Here is a 17,090-nt window from a genome sequence, read left to right on the forward strand (position 1 = left end):
AAATATGAATATATTTTTTGACTTTGTTTTTTTTTTTTATTATATTTTATTTTATTTCCAATTAATTATTATTCATTTGATTATTGGTAATTTAATTTTAAAGTAAAATAAAATAAAAAAAAAAACATAAAAAATAAAAATAAAATTTTAGAATTTCGGGTGGGATTTGAACTTTGGCAAAATATTTCAAGTTGCAACATAAAGTCGCCCTACAGCTGCAAACGGCAGATCACAACCATATACAACTCGACTTTACTCCACACATAAGATGCCCAAAGAGATGTACACATACGCAAACATATAGACATATTTTCTTCACAATTTATGCTAGCGATTCCTTGCAAAAAATTAAAGATTCGCGCAAGTTACACAAACAACAACCAACCGTATACGCAAGCGCTTCCTGATTGGTCAATATTTGCGATTGTGCTACATGGGTATTCTAATTAGACAAAAACAATTTCATTCATAAGGAACGCGCGTCTTCCACAATGTAAAGTGCGTAAATTCGCAACTCAGCGTTGCACTTCTTTTTCTGGGCGCCTGGTAAAGCAAAAGTCGTTACAGTATGATAAAGATGCGAGGATGGACAAAATTTAAATTTTAGAATATTGAAGAGTCAACCAACCATTGACCCCCGCATATTCAAGCCGCCCGCCCACAAGTTATTTCCTCACGACGATGCTAAAAATCAAGTTTCTCACATCAGATGTGAAAAGTGGCAGCATAGCCCTTTCCAGACACAAAAGATTCTTCAATAAATTCTGTGGAGGCTTGAAAATCAATGTTCAGATGAACAGTAAACAATTCCCTTATGCTTTGTTTTCGATTTAGCCTATTTTAGCTGAAACTCAGCGGCATGAAACGTAGGCAAATCGAACATTACATTACTATAAAAGTAGCGTATGTCATAATTCAAGAACAAAACCCTGCAAAAGAAACAAATGTGACAACATAGCCGACATTGCCTCTAGATTGTCGATTTGAAACATTTTTGTCAATTCCTCGTCGACTCGCACAATTCGACATCAATATGTATGCGAGCACTTCTGTACGTTTGTTGGCAAAGTTGTCAGGGGTAAGGGAAGCGGTCATTTACTTATTTGCAACATTTTGCTACAACTCAACGACACAACACCATGGGCAGAGGCGTTTCAACGGAGGGTTTTCTATAAATGCTAGATACCTATTTGTATTGCGAAGTATTGATATATTAAGAGGTCATTTAATTAAGAATATATGAATTCAAAATAATTCTTAAATTTTGTTCAATTCTGTATAATTTAATCCAGTAATAAATAAATCATTAGGAAATTAGGGGACCACTTCGCCGCGACCCCTCCTTACCATTGATCATCCCACTTGCTTCTTTCAACTGTACTCTAGGAAAAGGCAAAAGTGACGACAAGCGTATGTATGTGTATTGATTAATGTGTGCGTGAATCTGATTTACGTTCATTGGCATAAACGTTTTGCTGAATTTTTGGCAGATGAGCAAATATTTTCATGAAATATTATAATTATTAAAATAAAGAAAATATATGAAGGTAGATCTGCAAAAAATTCTTTTAAAAAAAGATTATTAAAAAAGTTTCAGTATTACAGAATTCGAACGTAAATTCGCGGAACCGCATTTCGTTAACTCCTTCGCGTTTACAATCTGCTCTATTGGGAAAATGGAAATGCGCGCGCCTTAGTCAGTGTTTTGTTCAGATCACTTGCGTCTGTTTGTATCATTGTTCCCAATTCCCTGATGCTGTGGTGTACTTTTTTCTTTCGAAGCGGCGGGTTTTCGATGTTCCCTTATATTTTAGCACACAAAAAGTTGCGAGTTAACATTTGCTCCTTCTTATTATTATACGTTCTTTGACGCTACATTGCGTTGTTGGTAGAAAATCGGCTTGTCGTAAATATGTATGAATATGTAAGAGCATGCAAACATATCGACAAAAATGTTTGGCGCTTGTTGTTTTTGTAGAACATTGCTTTTGATTTTTGGTGGTTGACAAACTTACGTGCACGCATATACAAATGTAAGTTTGTGTGTTTGTTCAATGACATATAAACATGTAAATATGTATGCTTATGCATAATGTTGCTGTTGCGCAACAATTATCGCAACTCTTCCGAACTGGTATAAGAAGTATAACTTCCAAAATGGAACACATTCAAAGAGTTAATGCTGCATTTGTATAATGTAGAAATACAAAGAGGTAGCATTCGAGAAAAGAAAACGCTATAGGAGTGCCCGACATCTGTAAATAATTTTTTCAGAACCATTAAAGTTTTGTATTTGACTCTAGGTAAAAGTTATATATATTTAAATTTGTTTGAAGACGTTTTTCAAGCCTCAGTTACCTAATCTGAAAACCTCAGTGTCTGGAAACTACGTTAATTAAATAAGGTGGGCATCTTTTCCTGAAAATAATGTAATTTTGAGTTTGTTTAAGAATATTTCAAATATATTAGAGTTCACTTTTTAATTACTACAAAATATCGAGGCTGGCAACCCTGTGTTGTGCGAGAGCAGACAGCTGACTGAATGATAGAAGAACAGATTTACGACACAGGTTTACTTACCGTTAGCTCTTTTGTGTTTTCAATTCCTGCGCCGTGACGTCAGTTATTTTTAATATTTTATTTTATTAATCTTGCTTTATGGTCCGAATTGGTTCAATACAATTGGGCGCTAAGTTAACAGTTAATTTAGACCAAATGTCAGTAATTTCGGCGTTTTCGGTTATTATATCAATTGTCCTCTGTTATTTAACGAAAGACCAAACATTTTGACTAAAGTTTTAGTCAAGGCTGTGCGGAGGTCAACTTGATTAGCTTCATTTAAAACTTTTGTAAGTAAAGATCCTTCATGAAATGGAGCATTGTCCTGTTGTAAAATATAGTCAATAGTTGGAAAAAGCCGACGGACCACTACAATGGCATGGTCATGTGAGTTCTGATATATCCGGATGATTTAGGGTCCCTAAATTAGTACCAAATCTCCAAAACTTAAGTAAGGAAGACTTCCCCCAAAAAATCATAATGTGGTAATCAAATAAACGTGGTAAATGGATAAAAGGTTAACTAAAGAAGTCCTGGAACTAATAATTAATAATTTATTTGCCCACTACAGGCTTTAGGATGCAATTTAAGGCAAATGAGAGGAATATCGCTTTTTTGGTTTCGGAAATATTGACCACTTTATGCACAACGTTGGCATTTATGTTAACTTTTTTTAATGTCCTAAGCAGTGGAGCATCATTAACTGTTCATGCAATATGCTGATTCGATGGTGCTGCAATATTAAGAGAAGTAATTGTGGGATTTTATATGACAGTTCCTACTAATCTTCTACATTATCTTTGCATTACCATAGGTTTCTGTCCAGTTCTCTTTAAAGTATCCTTGCAATTGTTCGTCTCCTTCTTTTTAATAACATTTTAAACAGTATTCCTTTAAATTCTATATATTTCCGAAGCCGAAACCCCAGTCTTAAACTTAGTAACAATCTCCGATCTAGTTATAATCGATAATTCCTTTGTTTTCTGCATTTTATTTACCATTTTTTATTTTTTAAGGCTGAGTTATGTTGTTATGAATGCAATAGAAGCCAATCACTACCCTTGCTTAAACCAATTCCAAGGATAAAGGCTAAATCGCCGTGTGTAAATACTTTTGACGCAAAAAAAAATGTGTGTGAATACTTTTGACTACTGTGAGTCTTAAGTTCATTTGCTTATTTCTTAGCCATATTTCTAGTTATTCTTGCCAAACCGACTTCATTCACTCGGGAATAGATCAGGGCTTACAACAACATATCATTTATTAACCTGCGACAATAACAACAACAAGCGAAAGCTTTTTGTGTGAAACTTGTAAAAAAAATGTCCCATGTGTAAATAATTTTGACTACCTCTGTATATGCCGATTTTATTAATCTAGTTCAATATGAAATTTTATCATACAATTTGTTTCACCCACTTCCGTTCTCCAATATACAGTTCTTCATGTTGTCTGTTCTCGTTCTGATTCGTGTGACGTCATTGTGTCGTAATCTTGTCTTCTATAATTCTTGATCCACGGTACGGTGCGGTAGAAGAAGATAGTGTTCATTTACATTGCCTTCTCATAAGATAGGTCATATCAGCTGACCTCGATTGCTGCGTCATCGTTGGTGTATTGTTTTGGCCAAGAATTCACGAAAGAGCAACTTGTGAGTTTCTAGCAAACGAAAATCGCCAAGTTCATAAAAACACATATGTATAAGCTTAGCAGCTTCTACAGACAAAGTAAGAAATGAATACATCTGCAAATTTTATCGACAATTGGACTTTGCGAACCTGGGAAATTTTAATATTTAAAATTCCCATTATTTTTTGAACACACCACGGATAATAATAGATATTTTAATGACTTTTGGTCAAAACATAATGCACCTACAATTCTTGAAATCAGTATAGTACATGTATGTTCCCCTAACTCCCATATGTAGAATATTATTGTACCGATTTCACGCATTTTCGCTACTATTCTCTGAATATTTTTCGATACGTTCTGTAAGAAGACAGCATTAACATGAGGTCTTCAAGTTCCGTATCTGTTAGTGTTTCTGAAGGCACTTTAATTGTTTTTCAACATAACCAATATGTGCATATGGAAGATTGACATATTATGGCTATTACCTGATTTTACTGATGCCCTAAGACAATTTAATGACATTTATCTGATCTTTACATGGTAATAATATACTCTGGTGCTGAGAATGAATATAATCGGGTCAATACTTTTTAGTGGCGTATTACCAGAATAACTATCGAAGCGAGTTTTTGGAGATAATTGCTAGAGGCTAAGCTTTCTCGTAAAAAAACTAACATATTTATGTACATATATGCTATATATTGATGATTGTATGTAAATTTGCAAATACATAAATTATTTTGATTATCAAAATTCCTATACAAAATATACAAATACTATATTGAATTAATTTAATTTATCAGCATCGAAAGAGGGATAAAGCAAAGATGTGTTAAAATATAGTACACTTGGTTTATTTAATATTTCCTTGAGTTACTGCAAGCACTACTCATAAAATCGATATGATAACGTTAAATGTTGCATATACACGTGATCCATGGTTTTAATGTATGAACTTCCATGTTTTTAACTATAACACAATTTTCCCAATCCTACAAAAAGTATTTTGTTATTCCTTCTTTGCTTCTTCCTTTGGGATTTCAGGATATTCAAGCTTAACGCCAGGTTCACATGTGAAGATGGGGCAGCAGTACGGGAAAGGCGCCGTCTTGTTTGTTTTCTCAGTGTCCAGTTTGCATTTTTCATTGGCTAATGGTAGTGGCCCGCAATCTTCGACTAATTCTAGTAACCTGAACAGTTATGAAAACATTATTTAAATCTTCTAAACTTAAATTTTAACTTTTAAATTCATCATACTTGGCCGGGTTCTCATCGTTCTGAACGCAAGTTGAGCGACCACAAAATGGTGTCAGCTCCCACGTCTTGGTAGGTTCGACTGTAGCGCATCGTGTTGAAGCAAAACACATACCAGGGAAATCTGTAAAAAAAATTTAGTCGTTAACAAATTTCAATCGTCAATAGCAGATAGATAGCAAAACGATAACTTTTAAAATCATCCATGTAAATACATCTACTATATATGTAATTAATTTTTATACTCTCGCAACATGTTGCACAGAGTATTATAGTTTTGCTCACATAACGGTTGTTTGTATCACTCAGAAATAATAGAGTTAGATATGGTATTATATCAAGAATGATAGAAGACAAGATTACGACAGACTGAAGCGTTCACGACCCACGAATGGGAATAGGCAACAGAAGAATTGTCAAATGGAAAACGGAAATGTGAAACATAGTGAACCAAATTGAATAATGTGCAGATAAAATATCACAATGAACGTACTTCTTAAAATCTTCATTTATGAGATGCTCCAATATAATAATGCATATTTATAATTATAATTAACATATAATTTTGTTAGAAAAAGTTTGCCATTTTGCCAACTTTTTTGTTGGTTGGAAAAGTGAAAAAAATTCTTTATAGACGACTTTTTTGTACTATTGTTGTTTAATTGCGCCATTGCGGACTTATTTTTAAAGTTAATACATTTTTCACTTAGAATTTTAAATAATAATTAAACACTAGCCTTGACTTCAGCTCTTTCTTTTGGTTTTATTGTTTTGTACCACCGATCAATTTGTAAATTTTTCCTTTGTTTTTTTTGTTTTGCTCGCGTGTTCGGGGTCGTGAAAGTTGTCACTCAACAGGAACTCAAAACCCAAAAAAGCTAACTGTAAACGACTGTCGTAATCTTGTCTTCTATCATTCTTGGTATTATATATAATATATAAATGATCAGGATGACGAGTGAAGTTGAAATCCGGATGTCTGTCCGTCCGTCTGTCCGCGCAACCGATAACTTGAGTAAAAATTGAGATATCTTAATGAATAGTATCTTGGAACACATATTCAAACCAATAAAGCTATATAGACCAAACTTTCTGCAGTCGAAGATTCCACACACCATGAAAATAGTTGAAATCGGATAATAACCACGCCCACCTCCCATACAAAGGTTAGGTTGAATAAAAATAAATAATTATTTTTAAATTAAAGTAAATTATTAAAAATTTAAGAGTATTTTAAAACAGGAATCAGAAAATGAAACCCTGCAACTGGCAGCTAACAATTAGGAACATTAGAGTACAGCAATATTTGTCAATATTTATCGTGATATTTGTATCGCGATATTTATGGTATGCAATATTGATGAATCTCATGATAAATATTGTAGCATGTCATGAGATTTAACGGTACGAATCGGCGAAAGGCAATGGTGCTAAAATTTTAAAATCAACTATTTTCTAATGAAAAACTATTATTTATATAATATAACTGGCAGACCGCTCCGGCTTCGCACGTGTTTAAACAAACATTTCAAAAGTTATACGTTTTTACACACTCTCCCATACATATGTAAGTACTTTCCCGTTCCTTGCGTGGGTTTATTTTAAAAAAGTAAAATTAGGAAAATTCGAACATGAAATTAAATTTTATTTGCAACGCTGCGAGCGCTATTCGACTCACTGGCATGCGATTGCGATGCGAAGAGAATGACTTGCAAGACGATTTTCAGTTTCAGATTAAGATTCTCCATCACGGAGTCTTTTTGATACCCTCATCTAGGAACTATTTTAAGAAAGTTGAGATTCTGGCAATATAGCCTATATATGAAATAATTTTTGAAATCGGCACAGTAGTTTTTGCGTTTATTCATTACAAACATACATACAAATCTTTCCTCTTTATAATAGTAGTATAGATTACATAGTTCCTTCGGGGAGCACAATGGTCATATCAGGCTTTCTTCGCCTACCTTTTCAACCAACAATCAACCAACCATAGATTACGTAGTAGATGCAGAAAATTAAAATGACTATGAGCAGCCGCTGGAACTACATCATTTTACATTAGAATCTTTGCCGCAGCTATAGAACTCATCGGTCAAAAGTTATTTTGATAAGTTCAAAGAACTACATAACAATTAACTATAGATATCAAGATAGATTATGTAGATACTACAACTTTGCATAAACAAAATCCTACCTCCATTAGAATTACTTCCCCTAATACTTTTATCATAATAACAACTATAACTTGCGGAGAGAGGATGTTTTACACATTTCAGAAAATCATTTTAGAGATTGCCCGATATTTTTGGTTAAAAATCAGCTATAGATCCTGACATCATATACGAGGATTTATAATATTTTTGGTTGGTGACATATTCACATGTGTATGTATTACATATTCACATGTGTATGTGTTACATATTCACATGTGTGTGGGCAGTAAATTTTTTATTTCAATAAAATTAAATTTTTTGAAGTTATACGACTTCTGAAAAATGTGTACGCATATGTATAATTGTATGGTTGCGCATTATTGGTTGGTGACATATTCACATGTGTATGTATAAACATATTCGCATGTGTATGTAGAACAGTGGTCGGCACTCCATACCAAGAATGATAGAAGACAAGATTACGACAGGCTGAAATGTCCACGAATGTGAATAGGCAACTGAAGAATTGTCAAATGGAAAACGGAAATGTGAAACATAGTGAACCAAATTGAATAATGTACAGATAAAATATCACAATGAACGTAATTCTTAAAATCTTCATTTATAAAATGATAAAATATAATAATGCATATTTATAATTAAAATTATATGTTTTTCGCCATTTTGCCAACTTTTTTTTTGTTTGGAAAAGTGAAAAAAATTCTTTATAGACGACTTTTTTGTACTATTATTGTTTAATTCCGCCATTGCGGACTTCTTTTTCAAGTTTATACATTTTTCACTTAAAATTTTAAATAATAATTAAGCACTAGCCTTGACTTCAGCTCTTTGTTTTGGTTTTATTGTTTTGTATCACCGTGCAATTTTGTTTTGCTCGCAAGTTCGGGGTCGTGAAAGTTGTCACTCAACAGGAACTAAAAACCCAAAAAAGCTAACTGTAAACGCCTTTCGTAATCTTGTCTTCTATCATTCTTGACTCCATACCACAATTGTGCCGACTCAGGTCACACGTACGCTTACGCTCTATCATTCAGTCGTTGTCGAACCAGCAACGAGTAAACATCGCGCATGGATATGGCACTTTGCATAAGTGCCCTGCGCGAAATGCCAACTTTTACGAATGTCGTTTTATGTTATGTATTTTATTTATGGTTTTGAGCTATTTAAAGACAGAAAAGTTAATGCTTTTGTGTTCTAATATATTTGTTTAAATAATAAAATAACTAAAATGAATAAATGAGCACAAAAATTCATGTTTTATGAAAAAATTAAAAACATTCTTAAAATGTTAGGCTACAGAGCTACTGGGTATTCATTATTTCGTGCTCACCTATACAGTCACAATTCCTCTCGTGCCGACCACTGATTTATATATATTTGTTTTTAACAATAAATTCCAAGAAAATAAATAATTGAATAAAGCCATTTTTAATTCGCCACTTCTCTACTAACTCTGCTAGTTATTTTTTTTACCTTTACTCTTGTCATATTAACATATGTTTGTATGAATACAACAACAGTGTGTGTCAGTCGAATTTAACACAATATATTGTGTGTGAATATTCCATTAAAGTTGCATAACTTCTTTATATTCCATGCCTATTTCACTATGCCACTTACTCGTATTTCATTAATGGCGGTTATTTCGACGTATTGTCGTCGTATGTTTGTGTTAAAACCGTTTTATTTTGATTTATTTGTAAATTTAAACTAGGTTGAGTCGAATATTAGAGGGCTTTAATTATTATATATGTATAGGGAGGATGGGATCATGTGTAGAAGTTCACGCAAATGAGGAAAGTTTTTGATTGTCATTCACTTGGGAGTGGCCAGAAACGATTCTTCTCCACATGATTCAAGCAGCTCACGATTTCCGGTTTTAGACCAAGTATCCTCTGGGTAGCCAACAGACATCCGTTTGAAGGCGAGCTAAAGTGAGAAGGCGAAGCCCGCTTATGCGGTTGTGCGTAGGGCTTGGGACCCACCACATAAAAACGAAGTACCAATGAAAAATCGACGAAAGCCTCGGATGAGACACCCCCCTTTTGATGACGACCCCTGCAAACGTTTAAAGGACTACGATTTAAGGCATGCACTTGGAATGTCCGGACCCTTAATTGGGAAAGTGCCTCTGCCCAGCTGGTTGATGTCCTCATACGACTAAAGGCTGACATCACCGCCATCCAAGAAGTGCGATGGACGTGACAAGGACGGAAGAAGGTGGGTCCTTGTGACATCTACTACAGCGGCCATATAAAGGAGCGCAAATTTGGTGTTGGATTTGTGGTGGGAGAGAGACTCCGTCGCAGAGTCCTGGCATTCACCCCGGTGGATGAACGTCTACCCACAATCGGCATCAAAGCGAGGTTCTTCAACATATCGCTGATTTGCGCCTACGCCACAACGGAAGAGAAGGACGATGTGACCAAAGATGCTTTCTATGAGCGCCTAGAACGCACCTATGAGCGCTGCCCCCGCCACGATGTTAAAGTCGTGCTTGGCGATTTTAACGCCAGGGTGGGTAAAGAAGGTGTCTTTTGCACAACAGTCGGAAAATTCAGCCTCCATGACGAAACATCGCCAAACGGCCTGAGGCAGATCGACTTGGCTGGGGCCCGAAATATGGTTGTCTGTAGTACCAGATTCCCGCATAAGAAAATACATCAAGCTACTTGGCTGTCTCCTGATCGAAACACGCGGAACCAAATCGATCACGTTGTGATAGACGGAAGACATGTCTCCTGTGTTTTAGACGTGCGTACGCTCCGAGGTCCAAATATAGACTCGGACCATTATCTTGTCGCAGCGAAGATGCGCACCCGCCTCTGTGCAGCAAAGAATGCCCGTCAACAAACACAAGGAAGGTTCGACGTCGAAAAGCTGCAATCGCAACAGATAGCCGCGAAATACTCTACTCGACTTGCACTCCTGCTCTCTGAGAGCACTCATCAGCATCTCGGTATAAGGGAACTGTGGAACGGCATCTCAAACTCACTGCGTACCGCTGCAGCCGAAACAATTGGTTTTCGTCAACGACAAAAAACAAGCTGGTACGATGAGGAGTGCCGTCTCGCAGCGGAGAGAAAACAGACTGCCTACCTCGCAACGTTGCAAACGACCACAACACGTGCGGGATGGGATAGATACAGAGATCTGAAGAGGGAAGCGAGACGCATCTGCAGACAAAAAAAGAAAGAGGCCGAAATGCGTGAGTACGAAGAGCTTGAGAAGCTGGCAGACAGAGGGAATGCTCGCAAATTTTATGAAAAAATGAAGCGACTTAACGAAGGTTTCAAGACCGGAGCATGCTCATGTAGAGACCAAGGTGGTAATCTGGTAACCGATGTCCAGGACATACTGGGATTATGGAGGGAACACTTCTCCGACCTGCTGAACGGCAGTGAGAGTACAACACCAGGAGATGGCGAACCCGATCCCCCAATCGATGACGATGGAACAGATGTTCCATTACCCGACCATGAAGAAATTCGAATAGCAATTACCCGCTTGAAGAACAACAAAGCGGCGGGGGCCGATAGATTACCGGCAGAACTATTCAAATACGGCGGCGAAGAACTGATAAGGTGCATGCATCAGCTTCTTTGCAGAATATGGTCGGAAGAAAGCATGCCTGACGATTGGAATCTCAGTGTGCTCTGCCCAATCCATAAAAAGGGAGATCCCACAATCTGCGCCAATTACCGTGGGATCAGCCTCCTAAATATCGCATACAAGGTTCTATCGAGCGTACTGTGTGAAAGACTAAAGCCTACCGTCAACAAACTGGTTGGACCTTATCAGTGTGGCTTTAGACCTGGAAAATCGACAACTGACCAGATATTCACCATGCGCCAAATCTTGGAGAAGACCCGTGAAAAGAGGATCGACACACACCACCTTTTTGTCGATTTTAAAGCTGCTTTCGACAGCACGAAAAGGAGCTGCCTTGACGCCGCGATGTCTGAATTTGGTATCCCCGCAAAACTAATACGGCTGTGTAAATTGACGTTGAGCAACACCAAAAGCTCCGTCATGATTGGGAAGGACCTCTCCGAGCCGTTCGATACCTAACGAGGTTTCAGACAAGGTGACTCACTATCGTGTGATTTCTTTAACCTGATGCTGGGAAAATTAATACGAGCTGCAGAGCTAAATAGAGAAGATACAATCTTCTATAAGAGTGCACAGCTACTGGCGTACGCCGATGATATTGATATCATCGGAAGCAACAACCGCGCCGTTAGTTCTGCTTTTTCCCGCATGGATAAGGAGGCGAAGCGAATGGGTCTGCAGGTGAATGAGGACAAGACGAAATATCTCCTGTCATCAAGCAAACAGTCGGCGCATTCGCGTCTTGGCTCCCACGTCACTGTTGACAGTCATAACTTCGAGGTCGTAGATAATTTCGTATACCTGGGAACCAGCATCAACAACACGAACAATGTCAGCCTCGAAATCCAGCGCAGAATAACTCTTGCCAACAGGTGCTACTTTGGACTGAGTAGGCAATTAAACAGTAAAGTCCTCTCTCGACGAACCAAAATCAAGCTCTACAAGTCGCTTATCATTCCCGTCCTGCTTTACGGTGCAGAAGCTTGGACGATGTCAACATCAGATGAGACGACACTAGGAGTTTTCGAGAGGAAAATTTTGCGCAAGATTTATGGTCCTCAGAACATTGGCAACGGCGAATACCGCAGACGATGGAACGATGAGCTGTACGAGTTATACGACGACATTGACATAGTTCAGCGAATAAAAAGACAGCGGCTACGCTGGCTAGGTCATGTTGTCCGAATGGACGAAAACACTCCAGCCCTGAAAGTATTCGATGCAGTACCCGCCGGAGGAAGCCGAGGAAGAGGAAGGCCTCCACTCCGTTGGAGGGACCAGGTGGAGAGCGACCTGGTTACACTTGGGATCTCCAACTGGCGCCGAACTGCGAAGGAGAGAGAGAGGTGGCGCACTATCGTCGATTCGGCTATAACCGGCTAAACGGTTGCAACGCCAATCATGTATACATGTATATAATATATTGGAGTACTGCTGATTCATAAATTAAGCAAATTATAGAATGTGAACGGCGCATAAATACTATTAGACACTGGTTTTATATAACTGTGGCAGTCACTTGTATATACCGTAAAAGGTACATACAGTTAAAATTAAAAAGTAAAAAAGTACTTAGGCCAGTATTAAACCTTGAAAAACAGCTGCTTTTATGTTCACGAACTAGCATTTGTATGCGATGAACAATTAAGTGTGTCGCATTACGGGTACCTTTAAATATATGTAAGCATTCATTTCATGTTAATGTTAATTTATGACAATGAAGTATACACCATATATTAGATTATAAGTTTAAACTATGGCCAATAGTTTGCCCTTCGTTATAGCCGCAGCGTTGAAATAAATACGCTAGTTTAACCCAGGTTCAAATTGATTTCATTATTTGTAGTGAAGGTTGTGCTGTGAGTGTATATACATACATATACATAATTTTAAATACACGCACAGCATAAATTATTAAAATAGAAATCATACAAAATACAGTTGAACTTCCCTAACTCGAATCACCATAATCCACAAAAAATCTTCGAGTTAGAGAGACTTCGAGTTATAGAAGGTAATTGCTATGAGCTGTGACTTATATTGCCAATTCAAGAGTTCGAGTTATGAAGAACTTCGAGCTATGGAAGTTCAACTGTAGTTGTATAAGTGTACTAAACAGAAAATATTTCATTTTACAACTAGGTATCCTTGACTTGAATACAACTAAATAGTAACCAACAGCATATATTATAGTATTTTATATTATAATTATATTATTTATTATAGTATTTATTATGTTATATTTTCTACTATATTATTTTTTTATACCAGTAGTTTCGTATTTAAACATTTAGCAAATTGTCTGTATATGTGTATGTACATATGTAAGAGGAAACAGTGGCGTAAATGTTGCATGAAATGGCTGACTATTAATGGTATTTGCCAAATGTAGTGTCAAGTTTTGGCATTTACGAAATAAGTACAAACATTTTTATACTCTCGCAACAAATGTTGCTAAAGAGAGTATTATAGTTTTGTTCACATAACGGTTGTTTGTAACACCCAAAACTAAACGAGTTAGATATAGGGTTATATATACCAAAGTGATCAGGGTGAAGAATGGAGTTCAAATCCGAATGTCTGCCTGTCCGTCCGTCTGTGCAAGCTGTAACTTGAGTAAAAATTAAGATATCTTGATGAAACTTGGCACACTTATTTCTTGGCACCATAGGAAGGTTGCTTTCGAAAATGAGCAAAATCTAATCCCCTACTAAGTTTTTTGTACATATCTCGCAAACCAATAGAGCTATATAAACCAATCTTTCTGCAGTCGTTTTTTTAGCCACTTCCTAATACAGTCCAAAAATGAAAGAAATCGGATAATAACCACGCCCACCTCCCATACAAAGGTTAGGTTGAAAATTACTAAAAGTGGGTTAACTCACTAACGAAAAACGTCAGAAACACTAAATTTCACATAAGAAATGGCAGATGGAAGCTGCAATGAGATTTTTTTACAAAATGGAAAATGGGCGTGGCGTCGCCCACTTATGGGTCAAAAACCATATCTCAGGAACTACTCGACCGATTTCAATGAAACTTGGTTTGTACCTTACCTCCCAATAATATGTTGTGAAAATTGGCCAAATCGCTTCACAACCACGCCTACTTCTTATATACCAGAACTTTGAAGACGATCTGAATCGTTAACTTTACAATATATAAAGTAAGCACTAGTGAAGATATCGGTGCAGAACTTTGCACAAATACTATGTTTAGAGTGTGGCAGCCCCATTCTAAAAATCGCCGCAATCGGACCATAGGCTTTTAAGGCCCCATATATCGAACACGAGGACCTCGGTGCTTCTAACCTAATATTATGGTTTCCAACTTTCAATGGACAATATATATGACGAATATGTGGGTCAAATTGTGTATTATATAATATAAATAACGTTAAATAAATAAATTGCGAGAGTTACACCCGAACTTAGCCCTTCCTTACTTGTTTGTTCTTGTTTTGTTAACACTATCCCGAGTCACATATATATACATATATTATATATAGGTAAAACCTGCATTATCAGGAAGAATACCAAACCAGAAATTCCTTGCGCAGTCGAATTAGTTTTAAAAATACTAGTTTACAACAAGGGTTCGGCACGAAAAACTTTTTGCAACTTTCAATGCTGTTGTTATCTTTTGCTTTTTCTTCTGTTGTTATTATGAGATGGAAGATTTCTGAACCGCAACTGATAATTGACATCTCGTTGGATATTGTGTAGAGAAACATTTCTCAGCTGACTAATTTTACAGGAGATCACTATAAGTTTTAGCTATATAGCTGTATGAAAACCTGTTTACAACACAAGCGGGTGCTGCCAAACGTGCAATATGTTTGAGAATCTTTAAATATAATTATAAAGGTGATACAAAACTTTCAGGTGACATCATATGCTTGTATGTAGCTGTGTGCAATCTATATGTAAATATAATAAAGCTGATTGAGTATACTAATATTTTGTTTCGACTTAAATCTGATGTTCATTATATGTGTACACATGAAAATGGATTAATAATAAAAATAATAATAAGGGCGTTGGTAATAACGTTACTAATAATTAATAACTTATAATTAAATAATATTGATTATTTGCTCTTAGTTTAACTTCTGTAGCTGCTTTGAACCAATTATTAATTGTATTTAATACAAAATGTATTGCATTGTACTATATTGTACTGTGTCTAATTTGGGCTAATGATAGCGAGGCAGTCTTGTATATATGTATATTACTGATGCAAAAAGACGCGAATTTCCAAAATTTAGCATTGCACGGTTGATATTTATCATTCATAGTTATATATGTATGTTAGTGTATCCTTACCTCGCAATACATCAGCTGGTATCAGGCGCTTATAGATTTTTATTTCACTATCACTGTTAGTTTGACTGGTCTTCTTATCATCCTGGGCAGCGACGCATACAAATAATGCACAAGCAACAACCAAAAATGCTTTCATTTTGTTTCGATAATTTAAAAAATATTTCAAAAAGGTATTTTTCTAATATAAAATCTCAAATGGCCTTGTTTGTACCAGTGCAATTATATAGAGTTATAAGAATATTTTATTGCAAATATGTATATGGTAGTAATGTATGTTTCGTCTGCGGTTACAAAAGCAATGATTTATGTTTGATGTTGGCGAATGCAGTAGTAACGACCGCAGATTAAGAAGTGATCGTATCCGAAGCACTACCAAACCGTATTTAGCAATCAACCGTTGCAGGTGAAAGTGTGTACTGAATTAAATTTATAAATAGTCCAAAGACTGGTATTTATAGCCAGAGCTTATTGCTGAGCTGCAAACTATAAGCGCAGCAGATATACAGCTTTTAATGATGAAAAATATACGTATTTTACCAAAATGAGCGCAACACAACGATATTCACCATAATATAGTCACCACATACAGCTACAAATGTACATATATGTATGTTTGTATATGTGTATAGCTATATACATATGTACGTGTTAACATATATATATGAAAGTAGTCAAAAGTAATAAATAAATCGGTCGAATAAAGATATTTATTGTTTTGTATTAATTGTATTTATTTGCATGTGGTGAAGCCACCCGTAATTTTGGTGAGTCGGAGAATGGCTTTGGTTAAATGTTATTAGCAGCTCAGGCTTAAATCTCATGTATGTAGATGCAAAAGTACATACATATGACCATGTATGTTATTGTATTTCATTTGGACATGATTAACATCTCAGGCTCACCTATTTCCTTCACATATATATGGTAATAATTAATCAAGTTAAATATTTGCACTTATATTGGACTGCCCAGTTGAGGTTTGTCATGCAGTTCGTGCAACTAAACTCTGACTCATGCTGGGGACTTTTTGCTTTAATACCACTTTGTGGGGCTTGGTATGTTGTGTTACAGTGTTAGCAGACTCGGCTGATCGTGCTGGAGAAACCGAGCTCAAATTGAAATTACAACGTCGGCGTGTGGTTATAGCATAGACAACTTTTGTGGTGTAACTTTCAATTGCATGTGAGCTTTAAAGCTGGTTGATGGAATTACCAAAATTGCACACGTTATGCCATTTGAAGTTGGTACGTCTGTTCGTATAAGTATATAGACATGCATAAATACCCAGTTATGAGTTAAGTTTTATTGTATTTTATAAATACAGTTGAACTTCCCTAACTCGAATCAGCATAATCCACAAAAAACCTCGAGTTAGAGGGACTTTGACTTATAGAAGTTTTAATTAAAACATAGAACAAATTTAAAAACATCCTTTTAGTTGGAGTCATGGAGTTAAAAGTCTAATTCGTTGGGTCTGAAATATTTGGTTCTACAATATCAACATATCATTGTCCACCTCAATATAAAC

General features: G+C 36.2%; 1 protein-coding gene across 1 annotated transcript; it reads right to left on the reverse strand.

Annotated features, from left to right (window-relative positions):
* Positions 1–5,024: 5,024 nt before the first annotated feature.
* On the reverse strand, positions 5,025–15,995 carry LOC105220319 (uncharacterized). Its single transcript, XM_011196762.3, has 3 exons — positions 15,563–15,995; positions 5,452–5,572; positions 5,025–5,384 (listed from the first exon to the last, which is right to left on the reverse strand). The coding sequence occupies exons 1-3, from the start codon at positions 15,696–15,698 to the stop codon at positions 5,204–5,206; spliced, it is 438 nt and encodes a 145-aa protein (XP_011195064.1). The 5' UTR covers positions 15,699–15,995; the 3' UTR covers positions 5,025–5,203.
* Positions 15,996–17,090: the final 1,095 nt, after the last annotated feature.

This window comes from Zeugodacus cucurbitae, chromosome X (genome assembly GCF_028554725.1).
Source record: "Zeugodacus cucurbitae isolate PBARC_wt_2022May chromosome X, idZeuCucr1.2, whole genome shotgun sequence".
Lineage (NCBI taxonomy): Eukaryota > Metazoa > Arthropoda > Insecta > Diptera > Tephritidae > Zeugodacus > Zeugodacus cucurbitae.